Below are 22,928 nucleotides of genomic sequence, written 5' to 3'. Positions count from 1 at the left end.
ATATCAGGAAAGAAGGGGAAGGAGTGAGAAGAAGATCTGATGATGTCTATCTTTCAATGAGGTCCTCAGCTGAGAGTGAGGGTGGAGGTGGGGTGTAGGAGTTCTGAGAAACAGAGTTATTTTCTTCCTAGGCAGCATCCATTATGCCTTTGAGGTTTGGATCATAAATTTAAAGTAAAACCCATCAGCTCTGTTGTGTAATTTTCTCAGCATTAATCTTCTTGGGTGCAGGTTGGAGAAGGAGGATGATAGATTCATCCAGAGTGAGAGTGACAGAGGCCAAGAGGAACCAGGGAGTTGAGGGTGTTGGTAAGAGAGTGATTTTAATGGTGGATCACAGGAAGTGAGGCCCAGGCACTGGGTGGGATACTGCTACTCAGTCCCAGCTCTCCACTCATGGGGCTCTAGGGCAGAGAGAGATATGACTGATATAATCACACAAATGCATATCTATCTACATGTACCCACACATATATATGTATGTATTATATGTAAATGTCCATGTCTATGTAACTACCACAACTGTCAGTGCCCCACCCATAATCTCTTGTGCCTTACCATTGCAGTATACCTGGCTGATTTCCAACTACCAGCATCTCTATCTCTTTGCCTGAGATCATGGCAGGCCAGAAGTACCAGGGAGTTAGTGCCCCCGAGAGCATTGTGTGACCTGTAACTAACAGGAATTGGTATATAAATACCCCAGGTGGGATAACCAGGTGTGGGTTCCATACTGTTTCCCCAGCAGGACGAAGCTCAGTGGTAACTTGCTTGGGAAGGCTCTCTTTACAGGCTGCCTTCTTTTCCTTGCCTTACTTCCCTTTTCTCTTTCTCTTTCCTTCTTTCCTTCTTTCCTTCTCTCTTTCTCTCTCTTTCTTTCTTTCTTTCTTCCTTCCTTCCTTCCTTCCTTTCTTTCTCTCTCTCTCTCTTTCTTTCTTTCTTTCTTTCTTTTCTTTCTCTCTGACGGAGTTTCATTCTTGTCACTCAGGCTACAGTGTAATGGTGTGCTCCCTGTAACCTCTGCCTTCCAGGTTCAAACAATTCTCCTGACTCAGCCTCCCGAGTAGCTGGGATTACAGACTCTCACCACCACACCTGGCTAGCTAATTTTTGTATTTTTAGGAGAGATGAGGTCTCCCCATGTTGACCAGGCTGGTCTCGAACTCCTGACCTCAAGTGATCCACCCACCTTGGCCTCCCAAAATGCGGGGATTATAGGTGTGAGCCACTGTACCTGACCTCACTTCCCTATTTTCTCACTTAGTGTTTTCTAGAACCATCTTTTAAATAAACTACTTGCTCTCAAATCCTTGCTTCAGGGGCTTCTCCGGAGGGAATCCAAACTGAGGTATATGTAACTATAAATTGTGATGCATGCCATGGAGAAAGGTACAGTCTACTATTTGGGTGGGGGGACCTGCTCCATTATGGGGTGGGAATGTGGATGTCAGGGAATGTGAGGAAGAGATCTATTAGCTGGGATCTAAAGGAGGAGTAGGGTGGAAGGATACGATTGAGTGTACGAAAGGCCACTGTGGCTGCCACAGAGGACAGGGACATGGATGGAAGCTTAAAAGGCCAGACTCTGGAGGACCTCGTAGGACTTGATAAGGAGTTTGGCATATGTATTCAGAGAACACCGATAAGCCATTAAGGGGACTACAGCAGGACAGCGACAAGATTATACCTGTCTCTAACCATAGTGGAGAAGGACAGGAGAGCCTGCATGGCAGGGATAGAGTTCAGAGGCCTCTGCTATGACGCAGGGTCTTGCATGGAGTTTTGCACATGAAGGAGTCTACTCCTTCAACAGATGTTTGCTGAAGTGGAAGGTAACTATTAACCACGTAGTTGACTGACCAGAACACCCTATTTCCTGGCCAAGTCAAAAAATGATTTCCCTTCATTAATGTTGCCCTTTTTTTTTTTTTTTTTTTTTTTCTGGGCTGCTACACTTAAAACTCTATCAGCCCTTTCTCTTGGGGACAGCATCAACAGGATAACTCCTTTCTACTTTTACTCATTCTCCACTTCCCTCCTTTTCACTCTCTTTTTTCTCTCCTTCTCTTCACCCCTTTGTCTCTCCTCTTTCTTCAAATAGTCCTATTTAATAAAGTTGATTATTTCTTACAGTCTCCATTTCTATTAATGGTGGCATATAATTCTTGTCTCTGGACATCTCAAGACACTGCAGATATAGTCAGTGAAAACTGAATTGCACTTTGTAAGCAAGGTAATTTTAAGTGGCTCTTTAGTCAAATGCTGTCAAAATGCAAAAAAGAAGAATGTTCCCAAGCACATTCACTCCTTTGGTAATATTGCCACATACACATCCAGCATGCACTTGAACTTTTTATGAAAAAGAAATTCTATTCCAAAGGTGATTCATACAAAAAATTATGGGTATGTGTGTGTATGTTATTTACAATTTGAAATCATGAGACATCGAACATATTTTCAAGATATAAAAAAGTGGGGACATATTCAGAGATAACATACATCTGATCACCAATGTGGTTTCACATGTGGTCACTGTTAACAAATTACTACAGAACACACTAGAAACAGAGAATGATATATCAGCAAAGTTGGATTTATGGTGCTGCAGAAAGTAACAGTACGGAGGACCAGGAAGGCTGAAACTTAGCCCATAAATTAATCTCCAAGTGTATGTTCTAAATAGTCACAATTGTACCCTTTTTCCTCGTGTTCCTTTTTACAAAAATATTTAAATCCTTGCTCACCCCTTTCTTTCACCCAGCAATTAAAGAAAAACAAACTAGATGTCTGAGATTTCACATAATCTTTCATACCCAATATTTTTATTGTCTTAAATCTTGAGTAGTCAGCAAGAGTTGTGTTTTGCAAGACGCTGGGGTAAGGAAGATCTGTTCACCCCATTTTCCATTTTCGACCCTGGTGTCCTCTTCTGGCATATTCACCCATCACCCCATGCTCCTCACCCTGTGTTCTGGCAGGATTTGAGACATGCAAATTGCAAACTGGTAAACAGCAACTTTGCATATGTTGAATAGAAGAGAACAACGTGGTACCACTCATTCTGTTCTCAGGGAAATCTGAGATAATGGGGAGCAAGATCCAGGGCAGACCGAGGGTCTTAAGTATTTTCTTCAAAGTGTTTATTATGCTTATTAAACCTATTGTACACTGATGAATTAATTTGAATTATTTACATGGTCAACCTTGGAGACAATAACCTGATTTAATCAGAGGATGCAAATGTTATCATTTCTCTTTGAAATCTAAAAGCAGGTTTAAACTGGAAACGTCAGGACTTCTTGTATCTTTCCCTACAAATATTGGTTACAAACCTGCAGTTGTCAGGCTAAATGACATAATGTCAGACATCAAGAGAATGTGGTGATGTATTTCTTAGGAAAGTCAACAAATTCCCCTGTGCGAACATGTCCCCTGGACAGTGGGTGACTAATTTCTCAAGTAAAAAGTCTATTTTGTTTATCTGTAAATATCATGCACTGACTGACGTAAGGGTGTTCATCTGCTAAAATTTCGGTGTATAGGAAAATGACATGGTAAAAATCGTTGGGGTTTTACTAGATTATGAGACTGGTGTCATTTTAAATGAATGTTTGGACTAGTAAAACTTATTTCATTTTACTATTGAAGTTGTAAGAACCTAAGGTTGCTGTCAAGTTAAAAGGTTCAAATTTAATTATTTTCAAATCTAGGTTTCCATTGTGACTTGGAAAAAAAATTAGAGGTTGCTGTTCAAATCTCTTCTACTTTGGATTTTTTTTTCTTAGTGTTTGGATGTTTATAAGAAATTTTTGTGAAAGTTAAAATCTTGTGTGTTTGTAAAATTGGAAGAGGCACAAGTGATTCTGAAGGTGGAGCCTTTCGGAGGTAAAGCAAACAGCTTGCATCTTGAATATTTTATGAGATCTAGGTATTAGAACCATGTTTCTGATGCGGGAACACAGCGATCTAGGAACAAAAGGGAGATGAGACTAGAGAACAGACTGTGAAATTTCTTAAAATTATTAAATGATCCTAAGACTGAGCACAGGAGTGGATGATGTTACTGCAGATTGTTCTTAATAAGGGCTTTAAAAGCTTAATGATTTATTGATTGGCTCTGCACTAATGACGTGTCCTTGATTATGCATGTGTAAATAAGAGGGCTGATTTATGAGGGTACAATTGTATCTTTCAGATATATTTGTCCAAGTCTACATCTTTAAAATAAATGGAGGCAATTATCTGAATATTTCAAGGGAGGGAACCCCCCATTCCCACCCCCACCCCCAATTTGAGGGAAGTCTAGTATGTTAGGTGAAGAGGAAAAAAAAAAAAGAAAACAGAAAGCTCTAAAGGGAGTTAGGAACAAAACAAAACTTCCGTTAAGAAATATCCCTGCTTCTCTTTTCCTAAGAGAAGAAAAATAGATTCCCAGGTGCCATCGGGGAGCAATGTTTTACTTTAAAAAAAAAAAAAAAGAAAAAGGAAAAAGAAAAAATTGTAAGAAATTGTCCTGTTAAATCAACGACACATGGAGTCTGAAGGAAATCAGCCTTTTCGTTACGAATAGGTTTAAAAAGCCCTGGAGAAGAGATACGTGAACAGAAGCAATATTACCCACTAACCACCTAACTCCCGCTTAGACATCAGCGGAGAGATCAGCAGCATCATTGAACAGGGGGTTTGTCTTAAGATAATGACTCATCTTTATTTCTTTCAGGATATAAAACTTGTATTTAAATCAATTCAGAGAAGCACTTGAGCTTTAAACATGAGAGAGCAGGGAGAGCCTATTTAATAAAACAGCATTATTTCATTTTCAAAGAATGATACTGGCAGTAGCTCTAAGTTTAAATTTTGTATTCTTTTCCTCAATTATAATTATAGATGGGTCTGAAAGGAAGCATGCTTATTACTGTCATATTTATTCTTTTGACAGGTGTTATGGGACTGTAATTTGATGAAATGATTCAAAACGCAGATTCCTATCCAAACACAATTCTTGTCATCAACACGAGAGGTTCAGGAAAAGTCCTCCAGCAAGCCTTTCAGAGATCTTGAACACCCCTATTATTTTAGCACAATCCATATTGAGTACCTTTAGGGCTTATATCCGGCGTAGCAACAGCCAGAAGGCAGAGTGGGTGTTTGAGGTAACAGGTAACGAAGGCTGTTAGTGGGGACAGCTTTCCTTTTTAACTGGGTGGGGTCGGATCAAGGAAGAGGCACCCAGTAGGACCCCGAGTCCCGCGCGCGGCCGGCAGAGGGCGCTGAGCTCACCGTCGCCGGGCAGGGGCGGTGCCTCTCAGTCCCCGGGGCGCAGGCGCACTCGTCGCAGCGGCGGCGGGGCTGGCGTTCCCGTGGAGGCTGGTGAGCCGCGCAGCGCAGGCCGAGGCCAAGGGCGGGGGCGCGGGGGCAGCCGCGGCTGGAGCCACTGGGTGGCTGGGGCGGGCTAGGGATGTGGCGGCCTCGGGCGTCCTCGGACCTATAGAAGACCTAGGGGCCACCCGCGCCGGCATTTTTTCCCTAGCGGTCCGCGCTCTTCCCCCCGAGAGCTGGGTGCACCGGAGCGCGGCGCCCGGACTTGACACAGGCCTGGCCGGGCGGCCCTGGAGGAGCAGGAAAGGCCTGCGGCGCGAGCGAGGGGCGCGGGGTCCGGTTCAGCCCAGGGGTCCAGCCTCTCAGAGGCTCAGGGCCTGGCCACTTTTAAAAGGAGAATGTCCCCTCCACCGTCCCTCTGCCCGCGGCACCTGGTGGCCGGAGCAACCTTGACATGCTGATTTATGCTTCTGCATTAGAGCAAGTTGCTCTGTGGCCGAAACCCTTTCGCTCCTAGGATTGATCCTTTTTGTGGTTATTGTTTTAAAAACAGTTTTATTGAGATGTAATTTACGAAGCATACAGTTCACTCATCTAAAGTGCACAATTCAGTGTCTTTTTTTTTTTTTTTTTTTTTGAGACGGAGTCTTGCTCTGTCGCCCAGGCTGGAGTGCAGTGGCTCGATCTGGGCTCACTGCAAGCTCCGCCTCCTGGGTTCACGCCATTCTGCCCCAGCCTCCCGAGTAGCTGGGACTACAGGCGCCTGTCACTACGCCCAGCTAATTTTTTGTATTTTTAGTAGAGACGGGGTTTCACTGTGTTAGCCAGGATGGTCTCGATCTCCTGACTTCGTGATCCGCCCGCCTCGGCCTCCCAAAGGGCTGGAATTACAGGCCTGAGCCACGTGCCCGGCCAATTCAGTGTCTTTTAGTGTATTTGCAGAGTTGTGCAGCCGTCACCATGATTTTTTAGAACATTACCCCCCAAAAGAAACACCTCCTTTAGCTGTCACTCCCCCCTCCTATCTCCTCCCATTCTCCCAGCCCTAGGCAACCACTAATGTACTTCTGTCTCTGTAGATTTGCCTGTTCTGGATGTTTCGTATAAATGGAATCATACATTAAGAAGCCCGTTGTGACTGGCTTCGTTCACTTAGCATAATGTTTTCTGGGTTCACCTGCCATAGGTTCATGACTTCAGGACAGTTTCCTACTGGCTTTAGTTTCCTCTGGTAACTTGGGAATCAATTGACATCTGTGGAACTTCTGTTATGGTTCAGGTACTATAAACTGTGGAAGAGTGACTAATAACAGTGTGTATATATATGTGTGTGTGTGTGTATTTTCTTACTCATTTCCCCTCATTTCACAGGTGTTGAACTAATACAGTGTAGTCTCTTGTCCTCCAGAAGCTTACAGTCAGCAAGGAACAGATAGCCAAGTAAAGTAGGAAAGGGTAAGATGTTCAACGCTGGGCGCAGTGGCTCATGCCTGTAATCTCAGCACTGTAGGAGGCTGAGAAAGGAGGATCACTTGAGCCTAGAATTTTGAGACCAACCAGGCCAAGACCTCGTTTCTATAAATAATTTAAAAAATTAGTCAGATGTGGTGGCGTGTGTCTGTGATCCCAGCTACTTGAGAGGCTGAGGTAGAATCACTTGAGCCTGGCCAGTTGTGACTGCAGTGATCCCTGATCATGCTACTGTACTCAAGCCTGGGTGACAGAGTGAGACCCTGTCTCAGGCCAAAAGAAAAAAGAAAAAAAAAGATGTTCAAGCACTTAAGATGTGCCAGCCCCTGTGCTAGGCACTTTCCATATGTTAGCTAGGTTAGTCTTTACAGAAGCCCTGTCAGGTGGGTTATTCTTTTCTCCAGTTCACAGTGGGGGAAGCAGAAGTCCAGAGAAGTCAACCAGGTTGACCAGGATTACACAGCTAGTAAATAGCAGAGGTAGGCTTTTAAACTAGGGTTCTTTGTCTCCAAAACCTGCTCTATAATCACAATAATTATATATGTGTGATTATAATCACAATAAGTGATTACAGAGCAGTGTGATGACTGTAATAGGGGTGTGAATAGCATGGAATGAAAGCCTGAAGGAGATGACAGGGAGCTGGACCTCTAAGGATGAAGAGGAATTCTTGAGGCAGGTGAAGAAGTCAAGGTAGGGGAAAGCATAGCATGTTTCAAAGATGATATTAACAACAACAGTAGTAAACACGTAGTGTGTGCCAGGCATCATGGTTAGTAGTCTAGGAGCGTTATTTCATTCTTACAACAGTCCTATGTAGGAAATACTATTTATTAGGGACCTCACTGACAGATGGGGAGCAGACTTCGAGATAGAAGTTAAGAAACTCTTCCAGGGTCCTAGAACTAGCAAATGATGGAACCAGGATTTGAACCCAGACTATCTGATCCCAAAGTCCTCCAGGTTCAGTCTGTGGCTAAAATGCAGGAGGTATGGGAAGGACAGCAGGAGGGGAGATTGATGAGAGGGACTGAAACAGATCTCAGAAGGCCATGGGTAGAGAACTCTCCACAGAGGTTCTGAGGAAGGGGAGTGACAGGGTGTGCTTTTTAGGAAGTGTTCTTGGGTGGCACTGTGTGGATTGGGCTGGAAGGAGGGAGATAGATCAGGAGGTATTCGGATAGTCCCAGCCAGGTGTGGGTACAAAACTGGGAACCAAGGTAGTGCCAACAGGGACGAAGGGGGCAGGAAGGGGGTGAGGGGACTGGAGAGCCTTGACTGTGTAGGAGAGGGACTAGGGGAGGCAGGGATTGCTGCCCCATTGCTAGCTTGGGAGAACACAGATGTGCAAGATGGAGCCCTGGAGTGGGTGGGGGTGGGGAGCAAAACCACTCCATTCCTATTTTTCAACTTTCCCCGTCAAGAAGAGTAATTGCATATTTAAAAAATGGCCTGTGCAGGCTTAATTTAGCTTGTATCAGTGCTCAATAGGGCATAATTTCTGGTTATTTTCTGCAGTTCCATTCTTTCGTTCTTTTTTTAATATATGACTTTTTCCTACTTATTTTTAGGTGCCTATATCGGGACATAGGTTAGGGAAAAGGACAGTGGGGTTAAATGGGACTGTGGGCCTGCTTCTCAACATCTGTGCCAGTGATACCACTTGGCTTCCAGGAAATTCCCTTTGTAGCTTTATTTTCTCTTTTTAAAAATTCTGTCATATTCTCCTCTGGGTTTGGTAAGAGCTTTATTGTTAAGCATTTCTTTAGTTGCTCATTTCCTTTATCTGTGTAATTGATGTCAGCCTGGTGACTTTTCTTTCTTTTGATTTTTTCCCATCTATATGCAGGGGGAAGCTGCAGATGATGTCCTTGGGTTTCAGAAAGGCATGGAGCAAGGTTTTGTAGAGAGGATTGAGGAGTACTGGATGGTAGTGCAGTCAAGTGCCTTTATAAATGCTTGAACCTAGTCGTGCATGAATCCTGCTGGAGTTCTTTGTGGGGTCCTTAGTCCTGATCTGGTCAGTATTTTTATGGGTGGCTCAGACATAGCAGGTGGTTTCACGAAGCAGATAAGGGCATAGTCTTTGGAATCAAATAGACCTAGATTCTATTCTGGGTCTTGCTCTATACTAGCTTTGTTGCTCCTGGCAAGTTACTTAACCTCTCAGGGCCTCAGTTTCCTCATCTATAAAGTGGGACTAATGATACCTACCTTAAAATATTGTTGTGAGGATTAAATGAGGTAAAATGAAAAACTCTCAAACTTGGCATGTCCTACCCATTCCCTGGATGGGAGCCGTCGGCTTTGCACAAGGCTCTGGGTTGGAGAGCTAGGTACGCCAGACTGTTCATCTCTGTGGTCCTAGGGCTGGGTCCAGAGTTGTACACATGCTAGATGCTCTGAATGGCATGGCGTAGTTGACTGATGCTTCCAGTATATAGGGTTACTCTCTTTCTCTTTGTCCTTACCCCGTGTTTACCTGGTATGTGACTGTTTCTGTGCTCTTGTTTTGTTGAATTGAGTTGGATAACATTCAGTCGTATAACAGACCCCCACCAAGGATGGTGGCAGATTGTGACTCTGGAATGACCTCATAAAATACAAGATGGGGAAACAGACGGTGGCTCAAGCCTGTAATCCCAGCACTTTGGGAGGCCGAGACGGGCGGATCACGAGGTCAGGAGATCGAGACCATCCTGGCTAACATGGTGAAACCCCGTCTCTACTAAAAAATACAAAAAAAAAAACTAGCCGGGCGACATGGCGGGCGCCTGTAGTCCCAGCTACTTGGGAGGCTGAGGCAGGAGAATGGCGTAAACCCAGGAGGCGGAGCTTGCAGTGAGCTGAGACCCGGCCACTGCACTCCAGCCTGGGCGGCAGAGCGAGACTCCGTCTCAAAAAAAAAAAAAAAAGAACAGCTCAGGAGCCAGGCGCAGTGGCTCGTGCCTGGAATCACAGCATTTTGGGAGGCCGAGGCGGGTGGATCACCTGAGGTCAGGAGTTTGAGACCAGCCTGGCCAACATGGCGAAACTCCATCTCTACTAAAAATACAAAAATTAGCCGGGCATGGTGGCATGAACATGTAATCCCAGCTCCTGGGGAGGCTAAGGCAGGGGAATTGCTCGAACCCGGGAGGCAGAGGTTGCAGTGAGCCAAGATCGCGCCATTGCACTCCAGCCTGGGGAACAAGAGCGAAACTCCGTCTCAAAAAAAAAGGAAAAAAAGAGCAGTACATGGAAAATTGCCTTTGAGCCAAATGCCAGGGCCACGTGAGGGCCCCAACGGAGAATGCAGTCTGAGCTGCATTCCTTGAATTCCCAGGTCAAAGGAGGTGACAAGACCACTGCCTGGGGAGTTGGTCAGAGCATGGCCAAACTGTTGTTTTCCCATGGGACAGCATGTTTAAGCGTGGTATCAAAAATAAAGGTACGTGTATTCAGAAGAGGGCAAGTGGGACAGAGACACTTTGAGACGCAACAACACCTCCCGGCTGCTTACACTGGAAAAGGGACTAGGGAGGGGCTGGGATAGTTGACTGTGAATAATGAAAAGCTGGACTTGGGAGTAGGTGAGGGAAGATTTTGTCCCAAAGAGTAGAGCTCAGACCAGTGAGTGGAACTTTACAGTGGGGAATTTTAACTCAGAACTGGAGGGACTTTCCAATAGCTTGAACAGAGTGAAAATGGGGGACTTGTGAGTTCCCTGCCACTTGGAGCACATGTAGGGAGAAAAACTGGGTGGCTCCCTGCCAGGTATGTTTTTAAAGCAATTTTTTATTAGGAAAATTTTCCAAATATATGGAAGTTGAAATAACAGCGCAGTGTTCACCCTTAACTTAACCGACCATCTAAACACGATCTGAACATTCTGCTGCATTTCTTCGTCTTCCTCACTCTTCTCTCTGTGCTGTCTTGCTGAACTATTTGAAAGGAGATTGCAGACCTGATGACACGTCACCTCTAAATCCTTTCGCCTGCATCTCCTGAGAGTAAGGTGATTCTCCTACATAACCACATCAGTCTCATGACCCAAGAAAATTCATAATTCACACTACCGTTTTCACGTCCAGTGAAGATTTTCATTCAGGAATTTAGCAAATCACTGTGACCACCATATGGAGAATGGCTGGTGGGGCCCGAGGGCAGGTGGATACCCTTCCAGCAACCCCGGCAAGAGCCTGAACTAGAGGCCTGACCTAGAGTAATGTGGGGTGATGAAGGCTGTTTCAAGGTAACCACTGAGCATGGTGGCCGGGTCAGTGAGGGCTTTCAGGAGGAGAAGCCAGGCCACAGAGCTGAGTGTGGAAGAGGCAGGAGGTGTGCAGGAAGCAGAGAGGGGCACAGTAGGCAGAAGTAGGAGGATTCATTCAAAATAGAAGTTGAATGTCCACCAGGATAGTTAATTTTATGTGTCAACTTGACTGGGCCACAGGAGGCCCAGGTATTTGGTCAAACATTATTCTGGGTGTTTCAATGTGGGTATCTGTGGATGAGATTAACGTTTAAATTGCTCGATGGAGGAAAGCACACAGTCCTCTATAATATGGGTGAGCCTTTTCTAATCCATTGAAGGCCTTAATAAAACGAAAAGTCTAAGCCTCCCCTGAGTAAGAGAATTCTCTTGCCTGTGGCTTTCGAACTGGGACATCAGCTCTTCCGGGTTCTACAGCAGCTTCCAGCCTTTGTATTTGAACTGGGACATTGGCTCTGCAGATTTTGGACTTGCCAATCTCCATAATTGCACGAGCCAGTTCATTATAATAAACTCTCTCTCTCTCTCTCTCACACACACACACACACACACACACACACACAGACACACACACACCCTCCTATAGGTTCTATTTCTCTGGAAAACCCCAACAAATACATCTACTCCACACCAGACATTCTGCCCCAGTGCTGAGACCATAACAGGCAAACACAGCACGGGCTGTTATGGAGTGTGCCATACAGGACTCGGTTTGCCTGGACTAGGCCGTGGGTGGTGAGAGGTGCAGATGAGGGGTAGGTAGGGGCCAGATCGAGAGGGGCCTTGCAGGCCATGGACAGAAGCCTGGATTTTATTCTGTAGACCAGTGCTTTCCACACTTCAGGACCCTCATGATTTTTGCCGGGTCCACATTTCAATTGCATTATTTGTTTGATACATAAAAAAAAAAAAATCAATTTTATACCCATTTGAAAACATTGCTTTAGGCCATTAATACCTATGAAAACGTGTTTTTTCCCCCTCATTACACATGAAAATAAATGTAAAATCATTACAATAAAAAATACTGGCCATATACTACTTAAAATGATTTTAGGTATTTCTTCTACATTTTGGGAAAAGTTGCCATGAATGATGGGGACAGGGGTGGATTTTAGGGGTTTTGTGAAGGACAGGACACTTTGAGATTTATGTTTTAGAAAGAGTCACTCTGGCTATTGAGCAGAGTAGGATGGCAGAAAATGGACTGGAAGACAGGGAGACCAGCTAGGGGCTGTTTCAGTTGTCCCAGACAGAGTCTGAACCAAGGGTATGCAGTGGAGTAGAGAGGAAGGGAAAAATATAAGGGGCATTCAGAGGTGGAATTTGATAGGACTTAGAAACCAGTGGCATGGGGCCTGGTGTGGTTTCTCATGCCTATAATCCTAGCACTTTGGGAGGCCAAGGTGGGCGGATCACCTGAGGTTGGGAGTTCGAGACCAGCCTGACTAACATGGAGAAACCCCATCTCTACTAAAAATACAAAATTAGCCAGGCGTGGTGGCATGCGCCTATAATCCCAGCTACTAAGGAGAATCACTTAAACCTAGGAGTGGGAGGTTGTGGTGAGCCGAGATTGCGTCATTGCACTCTAGCCTGGGCAACAAGAGCGAAACTCCATCTCAAAAAAAAAAAAAAAAGAAAAGAAAAAAGAAACCAGTGGCATGGGGATTGAGGAGAAGGAGGAACCTGGGTTGACTGATGATTTTGGTTTGGTTGCCTGGGAAGATGGAGGAGCCATCACAGAGGCAGGGAGCCAGGGTGCAGAGGCCAAGATCAAGTCCAAAGGGCAGGGCAAGGGAGGTAAGTGTTGCCAGGCCCAGAGGCTTACACTGCAGTTTTAGCAATGATGCTATGAGGTTCATTGCCCCTTAAATAATAGCAAACCCACGCTTTAAATCAAATTAAAACATTTTAGTTTAGCTCTTCTAAGTGGACCCACACATGTATTCTCTACTAGTTATTACTGAGAATGACTAAGTATTATAATTGAGCTGAAAATAATCTGCCGCCCATACTTGCTGGGTTGGTTACTAAGTATTGCTTGAGTTTTTAAGTAATGAAACAAAGTTGTGCTCTTTCCAAATGTTAATTTTGAGGACTGCAGATGGTAACCATCTGTTCCGCGACTAGCATTTTACAATATTTGATTACTACTTTATATAGTTTGGGGAAGCCTGCCAGTGGAGTTTACCCATCGGCTTGGGGACTTTGGTGGTATGTCTCCTGTGGTTGCCCCTCATGGTCTTGGTCACCCTGGAACACGTTCCCCTCTGGTTTCTGGGTGGTGAGTCAGACTGGCACGGTCATGATTGATAGCAGGAGGAACTTGAGAAGCCCTGTCCTGTCCGACTCTTCCTTACAGCCTGAAATCATCAGAGGGCATCATGGAAGAATTTGTGAGGTCAGGGTCTGTCCCTCAATTACAAGTTTTGGGTTACAAGTGACAAAACAACAAACCCCAGCTGCTTTGGTGAAAGGGGATTAATTGGCTCAGATCTTTGAGAAGTCTAGGGGAAGGACTTCCTTCAGGTAGATGGTTTTAGAGCCAAAATGAATTTTTTTTTTTTTTTGTTTTTTTTTTTTTTTTAGTCAGATTCTCACTTTGTATCATCCAGGCTGAGTGCCATGGTATGATCACAGCTCACTGCAGCCTTGACTGCCGAAGCTCAAGGGATCCTCCCACCACAGCCTCTTGAGTAGCTGGGACTACAGGTGTATGCCACCATGCCCAGTTAGTTTTTTATTTTTTGTAGAGACAGGGTCTGCCTATGTTACTCAGGTTGGTCTCAAACTCCTGGCTTCAAGCAGTCCACCCATCTCAGCCTCCCAAAGTGCTGGGTTTACAGGCGTGAGCCACCACCCCTGGCCCAAATAAATTCTTTGGGCTTGTTTTTATCTCAGGGTCTCAGTTCTGCCTTCTGCTATGTGAGTGTGGTCTCAGGCTTCTCAAGGAGGCAGGATGGCTTCACTGAGAGAGGATCAAATCCTCCCAGCATCAAGTTTAGAGGGAAGGAGCTAGAGTCCTTTCACGCCACTTCAGAAGTGTTGCAATGCACTCTGATTGGACTAGCTTTTGTCACATGCCCGTGTGGGAGCCAGTCCTTATACCCATGTGGATGCAGGGCTCTGATGGTGCCACTCAGACCTTCTGGGCTGAGCCCTGGGGAAGGGTGCACCCCAGATCACACACTGGGGCTGTTACTAGAAGGGAGACTGGATGGTGGGGGTCAGACAACCACCTGTCTACTCCAGCATCAGAGCAAGAGTCCAGGGAACCAGGAGGAATTGGCTAACGTAGCTGAGGAGACACATTTATTGTTGCCGAGGAGATAATGGGATGTAAATGGAATGAAGGAGCCTCTGGAACCAGCTACTTCCTAAGCTTCCCTTCTTAGTTTAAGGGCATCTGATGGATTTAGTTTCTGGTTCTTTTTGCAAGGTGAGGGGAGGGTTTTTTTTGTTTGTTTGTTTTTTTCCTATACGTTCCTTCAAAACTAAGACCAGTCACTAGATCTCTTTTAGCTCCTTCATCTGGAATATAGCGGGTGTCTCTCTGTACAGAGGAGATAGTAGCTTCATTCTGTTTAGTTAACAGTGAGTGAAACCCACAGTGGGCCAGGCGCTCAGCCCAGGGAGAGCCACAGGCAAGGTAGCAGATGAATCCCTGGCAGCACCATGAGGGGGCACTGCAGCCCCACAGAGGACAGGGTGAGTGCCTCTTTCTCCAGAGAGGGACAGTGAGTAAGGGCTTCCAGGAGGAAGGACACTGAGCTGAGCCTGGAAGGATGAACAAGGTTCCTCGCGCGGAGAAGATGGGAAGGAGTCCATGGCCAGGGAACTGCATGTGCACCAAAAGGCACCACATTTGGTGGTTTGAGGGGTCTGGGAGCAGTTCATGTGATTGACTGGGATGCGCCCAGGACACTGATTCCAGAGCTCACGTGGTACGGTGTGGAGGAGACTGGAGTGACAGGCCAGGTACTGGGACACCAGGCAGATGCTGTGGCAGAGGTTCAGGCAGGAGCCTGATAAAAGCTTTGCAAGCCCATATATTCTAGAACCTACCATTTAAAACAATCTATACTCTCATAGTTCCCTTAAAACAGAAGAGGTTAGGCTAGAGTAGTGGGTTCTTTAGAGAGAGTGTTAATACAGAGAATATGGGTTCTGCAGACACGAAAGAGAGCTTGCTGTGTAATTCCATTTATACAAACCTCTGGAAAATGCATCGGTTGCCTGGGGATGGGGACATGGGGAGGGCGGGAGGGAGGCATTACAAAGGGTATGAGGTAAATTTTGGAGAATGATGGTTATGTTCATTCTCTTGATTATAGCGGTGATTTCTCTGGTGTGTACCTGTGGCAGCACTTATCAAATTACATACTTTAAGTATATGAAGTTGGTTATATGTCAACTATACCTTTAAAAAAAAAAAAAAAAAGGCTCTGAAGCCAGACTACCAGAGTTCAAATCCAAGCTCCAGCTTTATGAGCTGTGTGATCTTGGGCACGTTATCAGACCTCTCTGTGACTGTGTTCATTAATCACATGTGAAGTGAATAGAGACAAACAAGTACTCATTGTGATCCTCTTTTTTTTTTGAGATGGAGTCTTGCTTTGTCACCCAGGCTGGAGTGCAGTGGTACTATCTCGGCTCACTGTCATTTCCACTTCTGGGGTTTAAGTGATCGTCCTGCCTCAGCCTCCCAAGTAGCTGGGATTACAGGCATGCACCACTAAGCCTGGCTGATTTTTGTATTTTTAGTGGAGACAGGGTTTCACCATGTTGGCCAGGCTGGTCTCGAACTCCTGACCTTAAGTAATCTGCCCAACTTACAGGTGTGAGCCACCACGCCCAGCCCATTGTGATTTTTATGATAACTCATAGCAAAATGAAATCACGTGCCCACGCTGTGGTGACTCTGTCCAGCGTCTTCTCTGTGCAGAGTCCCCTAGATTCATGTTTCTCAGACTTTAAAATGTGCATGCAAATCTCCTGGCATCCTTGTTAAAATGCAGGTTTGATCTGGTGGGTGTGAGGTGGGGCCTGAGACTGCATTTCTGTTGATCTCCCGGTGCTGTGGGTTTTGCTGGCTCAGGAGCACACTTTGAGTTTTGAGGCTCAGGCCTGTAGGCCTTCTCCCTCCCCTCTGTGGCTTGTGCCCTCACCAGACCAGGGCTGATGTCGGAGCTGGTTTCCTAGTGATTTTCCTAGTGATTACCCCTCACGGTCTTCCTGCTTATCTACCCTACCCTGCCTGTGAGGGACACCTACTCACGCACCATCTGAAGTTGAGTTCCAGAAAGAAGACGCCAGGGATGAGGCTGTACATCTCCCTCCACACTCACCCTTGGTCTTGTGGGCCTGCTCTGGGCTAGAGCTTCTGTAGGACTGAATGCCCAGCCCACCGCAAGGTGCAGGCTCCATGGGATGGGACAGGAGGGGCCACTGTACTGCACCAAGGCTTGGGACCTGGGGGTCAGGGCTGAGTATAGAACTTGGCTTGATGCCCTAGAAGTGATGCTCCTTGTTTTCCAGGGACAGAAGGTCTCACGGATGGCCCCGCTGCCAGGGGCAGAACTGGTTCAGAGGCCACTGCAGCTCTACCGATACTTGCTGCGCTGTTGCCGGCGGCTGCCAACCAAGGGCATCCAGCAGCATTACAAGCATGCTGTCAGGCAGGTGGGAGCTGCGTCCACCAGGTCTGGGGGCTGCCTCTAGTGGCAGGCTTGGGGGTGCGGGTCAGAGGCCAAGGCCAGGGCACAGAGCTAGTCTCTGAGATGGTGGTGAGGTGGCAGTGTGGTAAGAGCCACAGGAAACCAGTGCTGGGCAGCCCAGCTCCTCTCTGTCCGGGAAACACAGGGTACATCAGCCAGCATACCAGCTGTGCTAGGGCACGTATGAGGCAGCTAAGTGGGTAATTAAAATAGACTGTGGGGCACGACATCATTTAGGCAGGCATCCCTGCCAACAGTGTACAACTTGAATTTAATCCTGAGAAAACATCAGGTAAACCCAAATTGAGAGGTCATCTACCACACAACTAATAGGCCTGTGCTCATCAAAAATGTCAGTGTCGTGAAACACAAAGAAAGAACTGTTCTGGATTAGAGAACTCAAGAGATATGGTGACTAAATGTAATGTATGATCCTAGACCAGAAAAACATTGCTGTAAAGAATATTACTGGGAGCCAGGCATGATGGCTTATGCCTGTAATCCCAGCATTTTGGGAGGCTAAGGCAGGCAGATTGAGCTCAGGAGTTCAAGACCAACCTGGTCTTTTCTACAGAAAAATCAAACAATGAGTTGGGAGGATTGCTTGAGCCCAGGAGGTCGAGGCTGCAATGAGCTGTGATTGTGCCACTGCATTCTCACCTGGGTGACAGAGTGAGAACCTGCCTAAAAAAACAAAACAAAACAAAACACTATTACTGGGGCAGTGCATGAAATTGGAATGCGGGCTATAGATTATAGTGTTGTTTCAATGTTGAGTCTTCTGAATTTTATTATTGTGGTTATCTCAGAGAATGCCCTTGTCATTAGGAAATACACATGGGAATGTTTAGGGGTAAGGACAGGGTGTCTGTAACTTATTCTTAAATGCTTCTAAAAAGACTTATACATACTTATATAAAGAGAATGATAAAGCAAGTGTAGCAAAATGTTAACAATCAGTGATTCTGATAGGAAATTCTTTGTATTATTATCACAACTTTCTGTAAGTGAGAAATCATTTCCAAATAGAAAGTTAGCTAAAATTCATACAAATATAATATGGAAAGTAAAAAAAAAAAAAAAAGAGATGGCGGTAGCCACAGAGGGCTGTGGAAACGTGGAGAAGGGAGCAGTTAGCTGTCTGGGGAGTCAAGGAGGGCATCCCAGAGGTGGATGCTGAGGGGGCTCCTAAAGATGAGCAGGGGGATGTGTGGGGCTGGGAGTGACGGGGAGGAGAAGAGGCCAGTTCTGTTTCTTTTTGAGATGGAGTTTCACTCTGGTTACCCAGGTTGGAGTGCAACAGTGCAATCTCGGCTCACCACAACCGCCGCCTCCTGGGTTCAAGGGATTCTCCTCCCTTAGCCTCCTGAGTAGCTGGGATTATAGGCACGCGCCACCACACCTGGCTAACTTTGTATTTTTAGTAGAGATGGGATTTATCCATGTTGTCAGGCTGGTCTCGAGCTCCAGACCTGAGGTGATCTGCCCACCTTGGCCTCCCAAAGTGCTGTGATTATAAGCGTGAGCCACCACGCGTGGCGCCGGTTCTTTTTGGAAAGCAAAACCTGAATCTTAGATTGCTTCTCAAGGGTGAGCATCTGGTCAAAAGCAAACAGCATCCCATGCTCTGCATTGGGCCTGGGTTGATTTCCTGAAACTACTCTCTCTACTGCCTCCCCTTCCTTCCCTGGGTGGCTTTCCTAGCACTGGGCTGAGAGAAGCCCTACTTCTTCCTCCCTGCTGTGAAACCTGTGCAGAGATCTCACCCTGGGGAAAGCAGCTTCTTCTGAGGAAGAGAGATGGAAGTTTCCCTTGGCCTCCACTGCCTGGTAGCTTTTGGGCCCAGCTTGATTTAGGGGTAACTTGGGGGCCAGTCTTTGCACCTACCCTGGTGGCTTCGCAGTCACATAGACTAGGATTCAAATGCTATTGTTCAGCAGCCAAGGGGGGATTTCTGAGCCTCTGTTTCCTCATCTCTGTGTGGGATAATCATAACTGTCTATGGGGGATGAAGAGAACTGCTGGGTATACAGTGCCCAGCAGTGTCCCTGGCCTGTGACTGGTGCTCTGAAGCTGTCGGTCCTGAGAATTTTGCCTAGTCATCTTTCCTTATGCTTAAACTTGCAGAGTTTTCGGGTTCATTCAGATGAAGACAACCCTGAGAGAATCCAGCAGATTATTAAAAGGGCCATTGAAGATGCTGACTGGATCATGAACAAAGTAGGTGCTTGGCCCCCGGGCTCTGCCTGCGAGGAGCTGGGGTGATGATGGCTGTGATCCCCATGACCACTAGAGGCCACTCCTGCCCCACAGTTGAGAATGGTCCCCGTGGAGGAGGCCACCAGCCAGCTGCTTCCCTCCTCCAGAAGCTGAAAGGTGAAGGCAGATCCCTTCTGGTTGCATTTATATTCTGCAAGTGGGGAGGGGCTCTTACTCTTCGTCCTTAAAGGCAAATTTCCACCCAACAGTGCTGATGGAGTTGAGAGGGTCAGTAGGAAGAAGGAGGGGAAGCTATAGTGCCAGAGCTGGAAGTGGCGCCATGACGCCGCAGACAGGAAAGCTGTCCTGGGGAGGGACTCCCTGTCTCGGGGGCGTATTCACACTGGGGCAGAATTATGGAGGAAACATTCAGTATGTTTTGGTGGAAGAAGGGAGGGAGTCAGGAATGTTGACTGGCTTCTTGGCCCTTAGATGCTGGTATTAGGAGGCCCTAGAGAGTTGGAGTGTGCCCCCACCTCCCTGTCCTTCTAACTTACTCTCCAGATATGGGACCCAGGGTCCATTTTCAAAAACCCAGTGATTATAGCAACTGGCTTCTAAGGGTCCTCCTCCACCTGGGATTTTTTTTTTTCCCTGAAATAAGACTCAGAGAGGACAGGCACCCCAGTTTCCTTATTATCCTCCCTCCCCACCCATCAGCTTCCTTTTTCATTAAAGAAGAAAGGGAGTCCAGGCATGAACTAGAGATTTGGCTGTCCAGTGCCTCTTGCCTGGGTTTCACCACCTCCAAGAAGCCCCTGCAGGAGGCAGGTGAGGTCCAGATGATGGAGGCTTGAGATTTCCCCAGAGTCCTCCTGCCCCTATTGGCTTCCCTCCTCCACTTCAAATCTCTCTGTCTTGCAGTATAAAAAACAAAACTGAGAGCCCGGAGAGTGAGCCTTCCTGGCCTCTGGAAGTTGAGAGGCCCCTCTTCTGGAGCTCAACAGCAGCAGCAGGTTTGGAAGATCCATTGGCCTTGTTGGCTGAAAGCTAGAAATCAGGGGAGAAGCTGACCTTGCTTTGGAGGCTCCTCTTGCCGCGACCATGTTGCCAGCATCCTTTATGTTTGCACTTCCAGCCACTTACGATGTGAAATTTGGGGAGAATGTGGTATTTTTTTGTTTCTTTTGTGTGTTTTTTATTTTTGTGTTTTTGTTCTTTTACTTTTCTCTGAAAGTGATTCATTTATTCTGGAGATCTCTTTATCATTCTCTGAGTCCCAGAGCAGATGTCCCCTCAGGTAGCAACCTGTACAGAAGAAAGCGCATGGGTTTTAGAAGCAGACAGATCTGGATTTGAATCCCAGATTCAGTAAGATGAAGGTGAAGTGCCTCACACAGGATGTGGCACATGACAGTGCCTGAAGGGCTCCCTCCAAGGAAGCCGTCCTGCCCCACCCCCTCCTCTGCTCCTTTAGCGCCCTGCACAGCTCTGCTCCAGTACACACCGTGTCGGGTCTCAGTTATTTGTTTGCGAGCTTGCTCTGTCCCTGCTTGTAGCCCCTGAGCCCTCACAGTTGTCACACACCCAGCAGTCTGCCAAAGAGCTGCTTTTCCTGACCACTGTCTCTCCATGCCCAGGGAAGTCAAAGCCCTGGGCCTTGCCTTCAGGGAATTGACAGTGTCTGTGAAGTGGTGAAGTGCCCACCACATGAACCAAGGAGAGACACCAAAGCAGCTGCAGTGGACTCTGGCCTGTCCAAGCCTCTGTGCACCTGCAGTCTGTTTCCACTGGCCCTTCCCTGCTTTGCCACCATCGTGGAAGAATGGAAGGGAGGGGGAGAAGGTGGGTGGGCTCAGGGAGAATGACCAGAGTGGCCAGAAGATGCAGAGAGAAGTCCCACTGGGATTTGAGTATTCCCTAAGGGCACTCAGCCACAGGGATGAACTAGTGTGTGTTTGTATCCTTGTAATTATGTGAGTTAAAATGACTCAGAGATATCTATGTGTGTGTGTGTACTCCGCTGACAATGAAGTAAATATATCAATTTGTGGAAGCTCGTGTGTCTTCTCAACTGATAAACCTTACATTCCCTAAGCATACGTTGTCCCCCTCCTGAGTGTCATCCACTCTTGAGAACCTACAGTCAAGTCAGACAAAGCTGCCCAGGAGGGGTCGTTCTTCAGAGAAGGTGGCTGGGACTGGCCCCACTGCTAGACAACAGTTGATGAGGTCACATCTGCCCCACTAGGGTATGAGCAAGCTGAGGGGTTTCAGGCTAGGGCCAAAGCTGAGCCAGGCCCCTGTCCACCCCCCTGTCATTGAGCTGGGGGCCCCTCCTCAGGTGGCAGGGCTATATTTTAATCATAGGAGCGGGGCAGCTGTATCCCAGATGTTTCCCCAACAGGAGAGAAATGAGTGAAGGCAGACAAGGGTTTGGGATAGAGTTAGTGTCACTTGCTCTTGACCAACTCCTGGAATGGTTCTGTGACCTGTGGTTCCTGGGTAGGTCCTTGGTCCAGCTGTGCTGACTCGCCACGTGTCAGACAGTGGTTGCCCAGCTCCAGCATGCGGCTGGCCTGTGAGGGAGCCAGCAAGGGGTGGGGTGGGTGAACGGTGTGTTGGTTGCTCTCCCCCGGCCCCTGTGCTGCCACTGAGGGTAGTGAGCCCGGTCATGCAGGGGCCCACGGTAGGGGAGGCAGGATGCCTGCGGCACTGTGCACACAGGGGCACTGTTGAAGCCTGGGAGAGCCTTCCATCCTCAGCAGCAGCCTTGCCTTCCACCCTGCCCTCTGACTTTCACTACTCCCAGCCCTGTGTGGACCATGGGGATGGGTCCTTCATTTCTCCTCTCAATTCTCAAATGCACAGAGTTGAAGGTTTCCAGAGTAGCCTCCAAGCAAATGGAAGAAGGAGATGAAGGTTTGACCCAGAGTCAGCCAGTGTGGCCTGCTGGAAGGGGCTCTGGAGGTACATACACCTGAATTTGAATCCCAGTCTGTCACTTAGTGGTGGTGTGATTTGGGGCAGATTTGTTAACCTGTCAGGCTCACTTTTTTCACTGCTACAGGTTGCACATCCCATGGGGTGGTGAGATTATGGCAGTGCACACAGATGGGCTGTCAGCCATGTGGCTTCCATCTCTTGTCTTTGGTTTACCTGGTGACGACATTTCTCTCCTTTTCTTTTCTTTTCTTTTTTTTTTTGAGATGGGGTTTTACTCTGTTGCCCAGGCTAGGGTGCAGTGGCACAATCTCAGCTCACTGCAACTTCTGCCTCCTGGGTTCAAGTGATTCTCCTGCCCCAGCCTCCTGAGAAGCTGGGATTACAGACGCCTGCCACCACACCCAGCTAATTTTTGTATTCTTAGTAGAGTTGGGGTTTCACCATGCTGGCCAGGCTGGACTTGAACTCCTGACCTCAAGTGATCTGCCTCCCTCGGCCTCCCAAAGTGCTGGGATTACAGGTGTGAACCACCGTGTCCAGCCTACGCTTCTCTTTAGGTGGGTCCTTACAGCTCTCCCTGGTGTCCACTGTACAAGCAAAGTGTCAGCAGGAAAGCATCTGACACGTGTTGTCCACACTTAGATACTCCTTTGGATTCACATTGCCTTTCTGGGGTGCATTTGCATTATAAAGTTTCTGGGTTTATCTGTGTAGCGAAAGACAGATGTTAAAACCCGCAAGGGCCTCCTTTGCAAGACCCTGCATATCTGAGGCTGACTCCTGGGGCAGTGCTAGCCCTGAGTCCTACACGAGCACATGATGCCTGGGGCAGAGCCTGTCCTGCACTGTGCAGTTCCATTTCTCGCCCCTGTGCCCACCCTGTCTTCATTGAACATTTACTGCACAGTCTTCCCTCCACGCAGGAAGGGACTCACAGTCTAAGGGAAAGATAGGCGTGGGTTGCCTGGAGGTTGAGCAATTGTGGCTCATAGGATGTGATCATAACATAGATTTATCTT

At 47.1% G+C, this 22,928-nt stretch overlaps 1 protein-coding gene across 4 annotated transcripts; it reads left to right on the top strand.

Moving 5' to 3' along the window:
- The first annotated feature begins 5,282 nt into the window (after positions 1-5,282).
- LYRM9 (LYR motif containing 9) lies at positions 5,283-21,060 on the top strand. Of its 4 annotated transcripts, none has more exons than XR_004430803.1 (5): positions 5,283-5,370; positions 16,586-16,729; positions 18,892-18,984; positions 19,684-19,794; positions 19,888-20,025. XR_004430803.1 is itself a non-coding variant. In XM_033184360.1 (4 exons), exons 2-4 carry the CDS (start codon positions 16,604-16,606, stop codon positions 19,903-19,905), a joined length of 237 nt encoding a protein of 78 aa, XP_033040251.1. In that variant the 5' UTR covers positions 5,283-5,370; positions 16,586-16,603; the 3' UTR covers positions 19,906-21,060. The 4 variants fall into 4 exon arrangements, 2 of the variants coding, with proteins under 2 accessions (XP_033040251.1, XP_033040250.1); XR_004430802.1 differs by having other exon boundaries at positions 5,332-5,370; positions 16,566-16,729; XM_033184360.1 differs by lacking the exon at positions 19,684-19,794 and having other exon boundaries at positions 19,888-21,060.
- The last annotated feature ends 1,868 nt before the right edge of the window (positions 21,061-22,928 follow it).

The sequence above is a fragment of the Trachypithecus francoisi genome, unplaced genomic scaffold, assembly GCF_009764315.1.
Source record: "Trachypithecus francoisi isolate TF-2019V2 unplaced genomic scaffold, Tfra_2.0 Lachesis_group20, whole genome shotgun sequence".
NCBI classification, from domain to species: Eukaryota; Metazoa; Chordata; class Mammalia; order Primates; family Cercopithecidae; genus Trachypithecus; species Trachypithecus francoisi.
The sequence above is the reverse complement of the archived record's forward strand: the minus strand, read 5'-3'. Positions and strand labels throughout refer to the sequence as shown.

Excerpts from the sequence above, each read along its gene's own strand:
- LYRM9 (XM_033184359.1), top strand. The coding sequence starts at position 16,568 with ATGCTCCTTGTTTTCCAGGGACAGAAGGTCTCACGGATGGCCCCGCTG. Across the intron at positions 16,730-18,891 it reads ACAAGCATGCTGTCAGGCAG|AGTTTTCGGGTTCATTCAGA; the intron begins GTGGGAGCTGCG and ends TTAAACTTGCAG.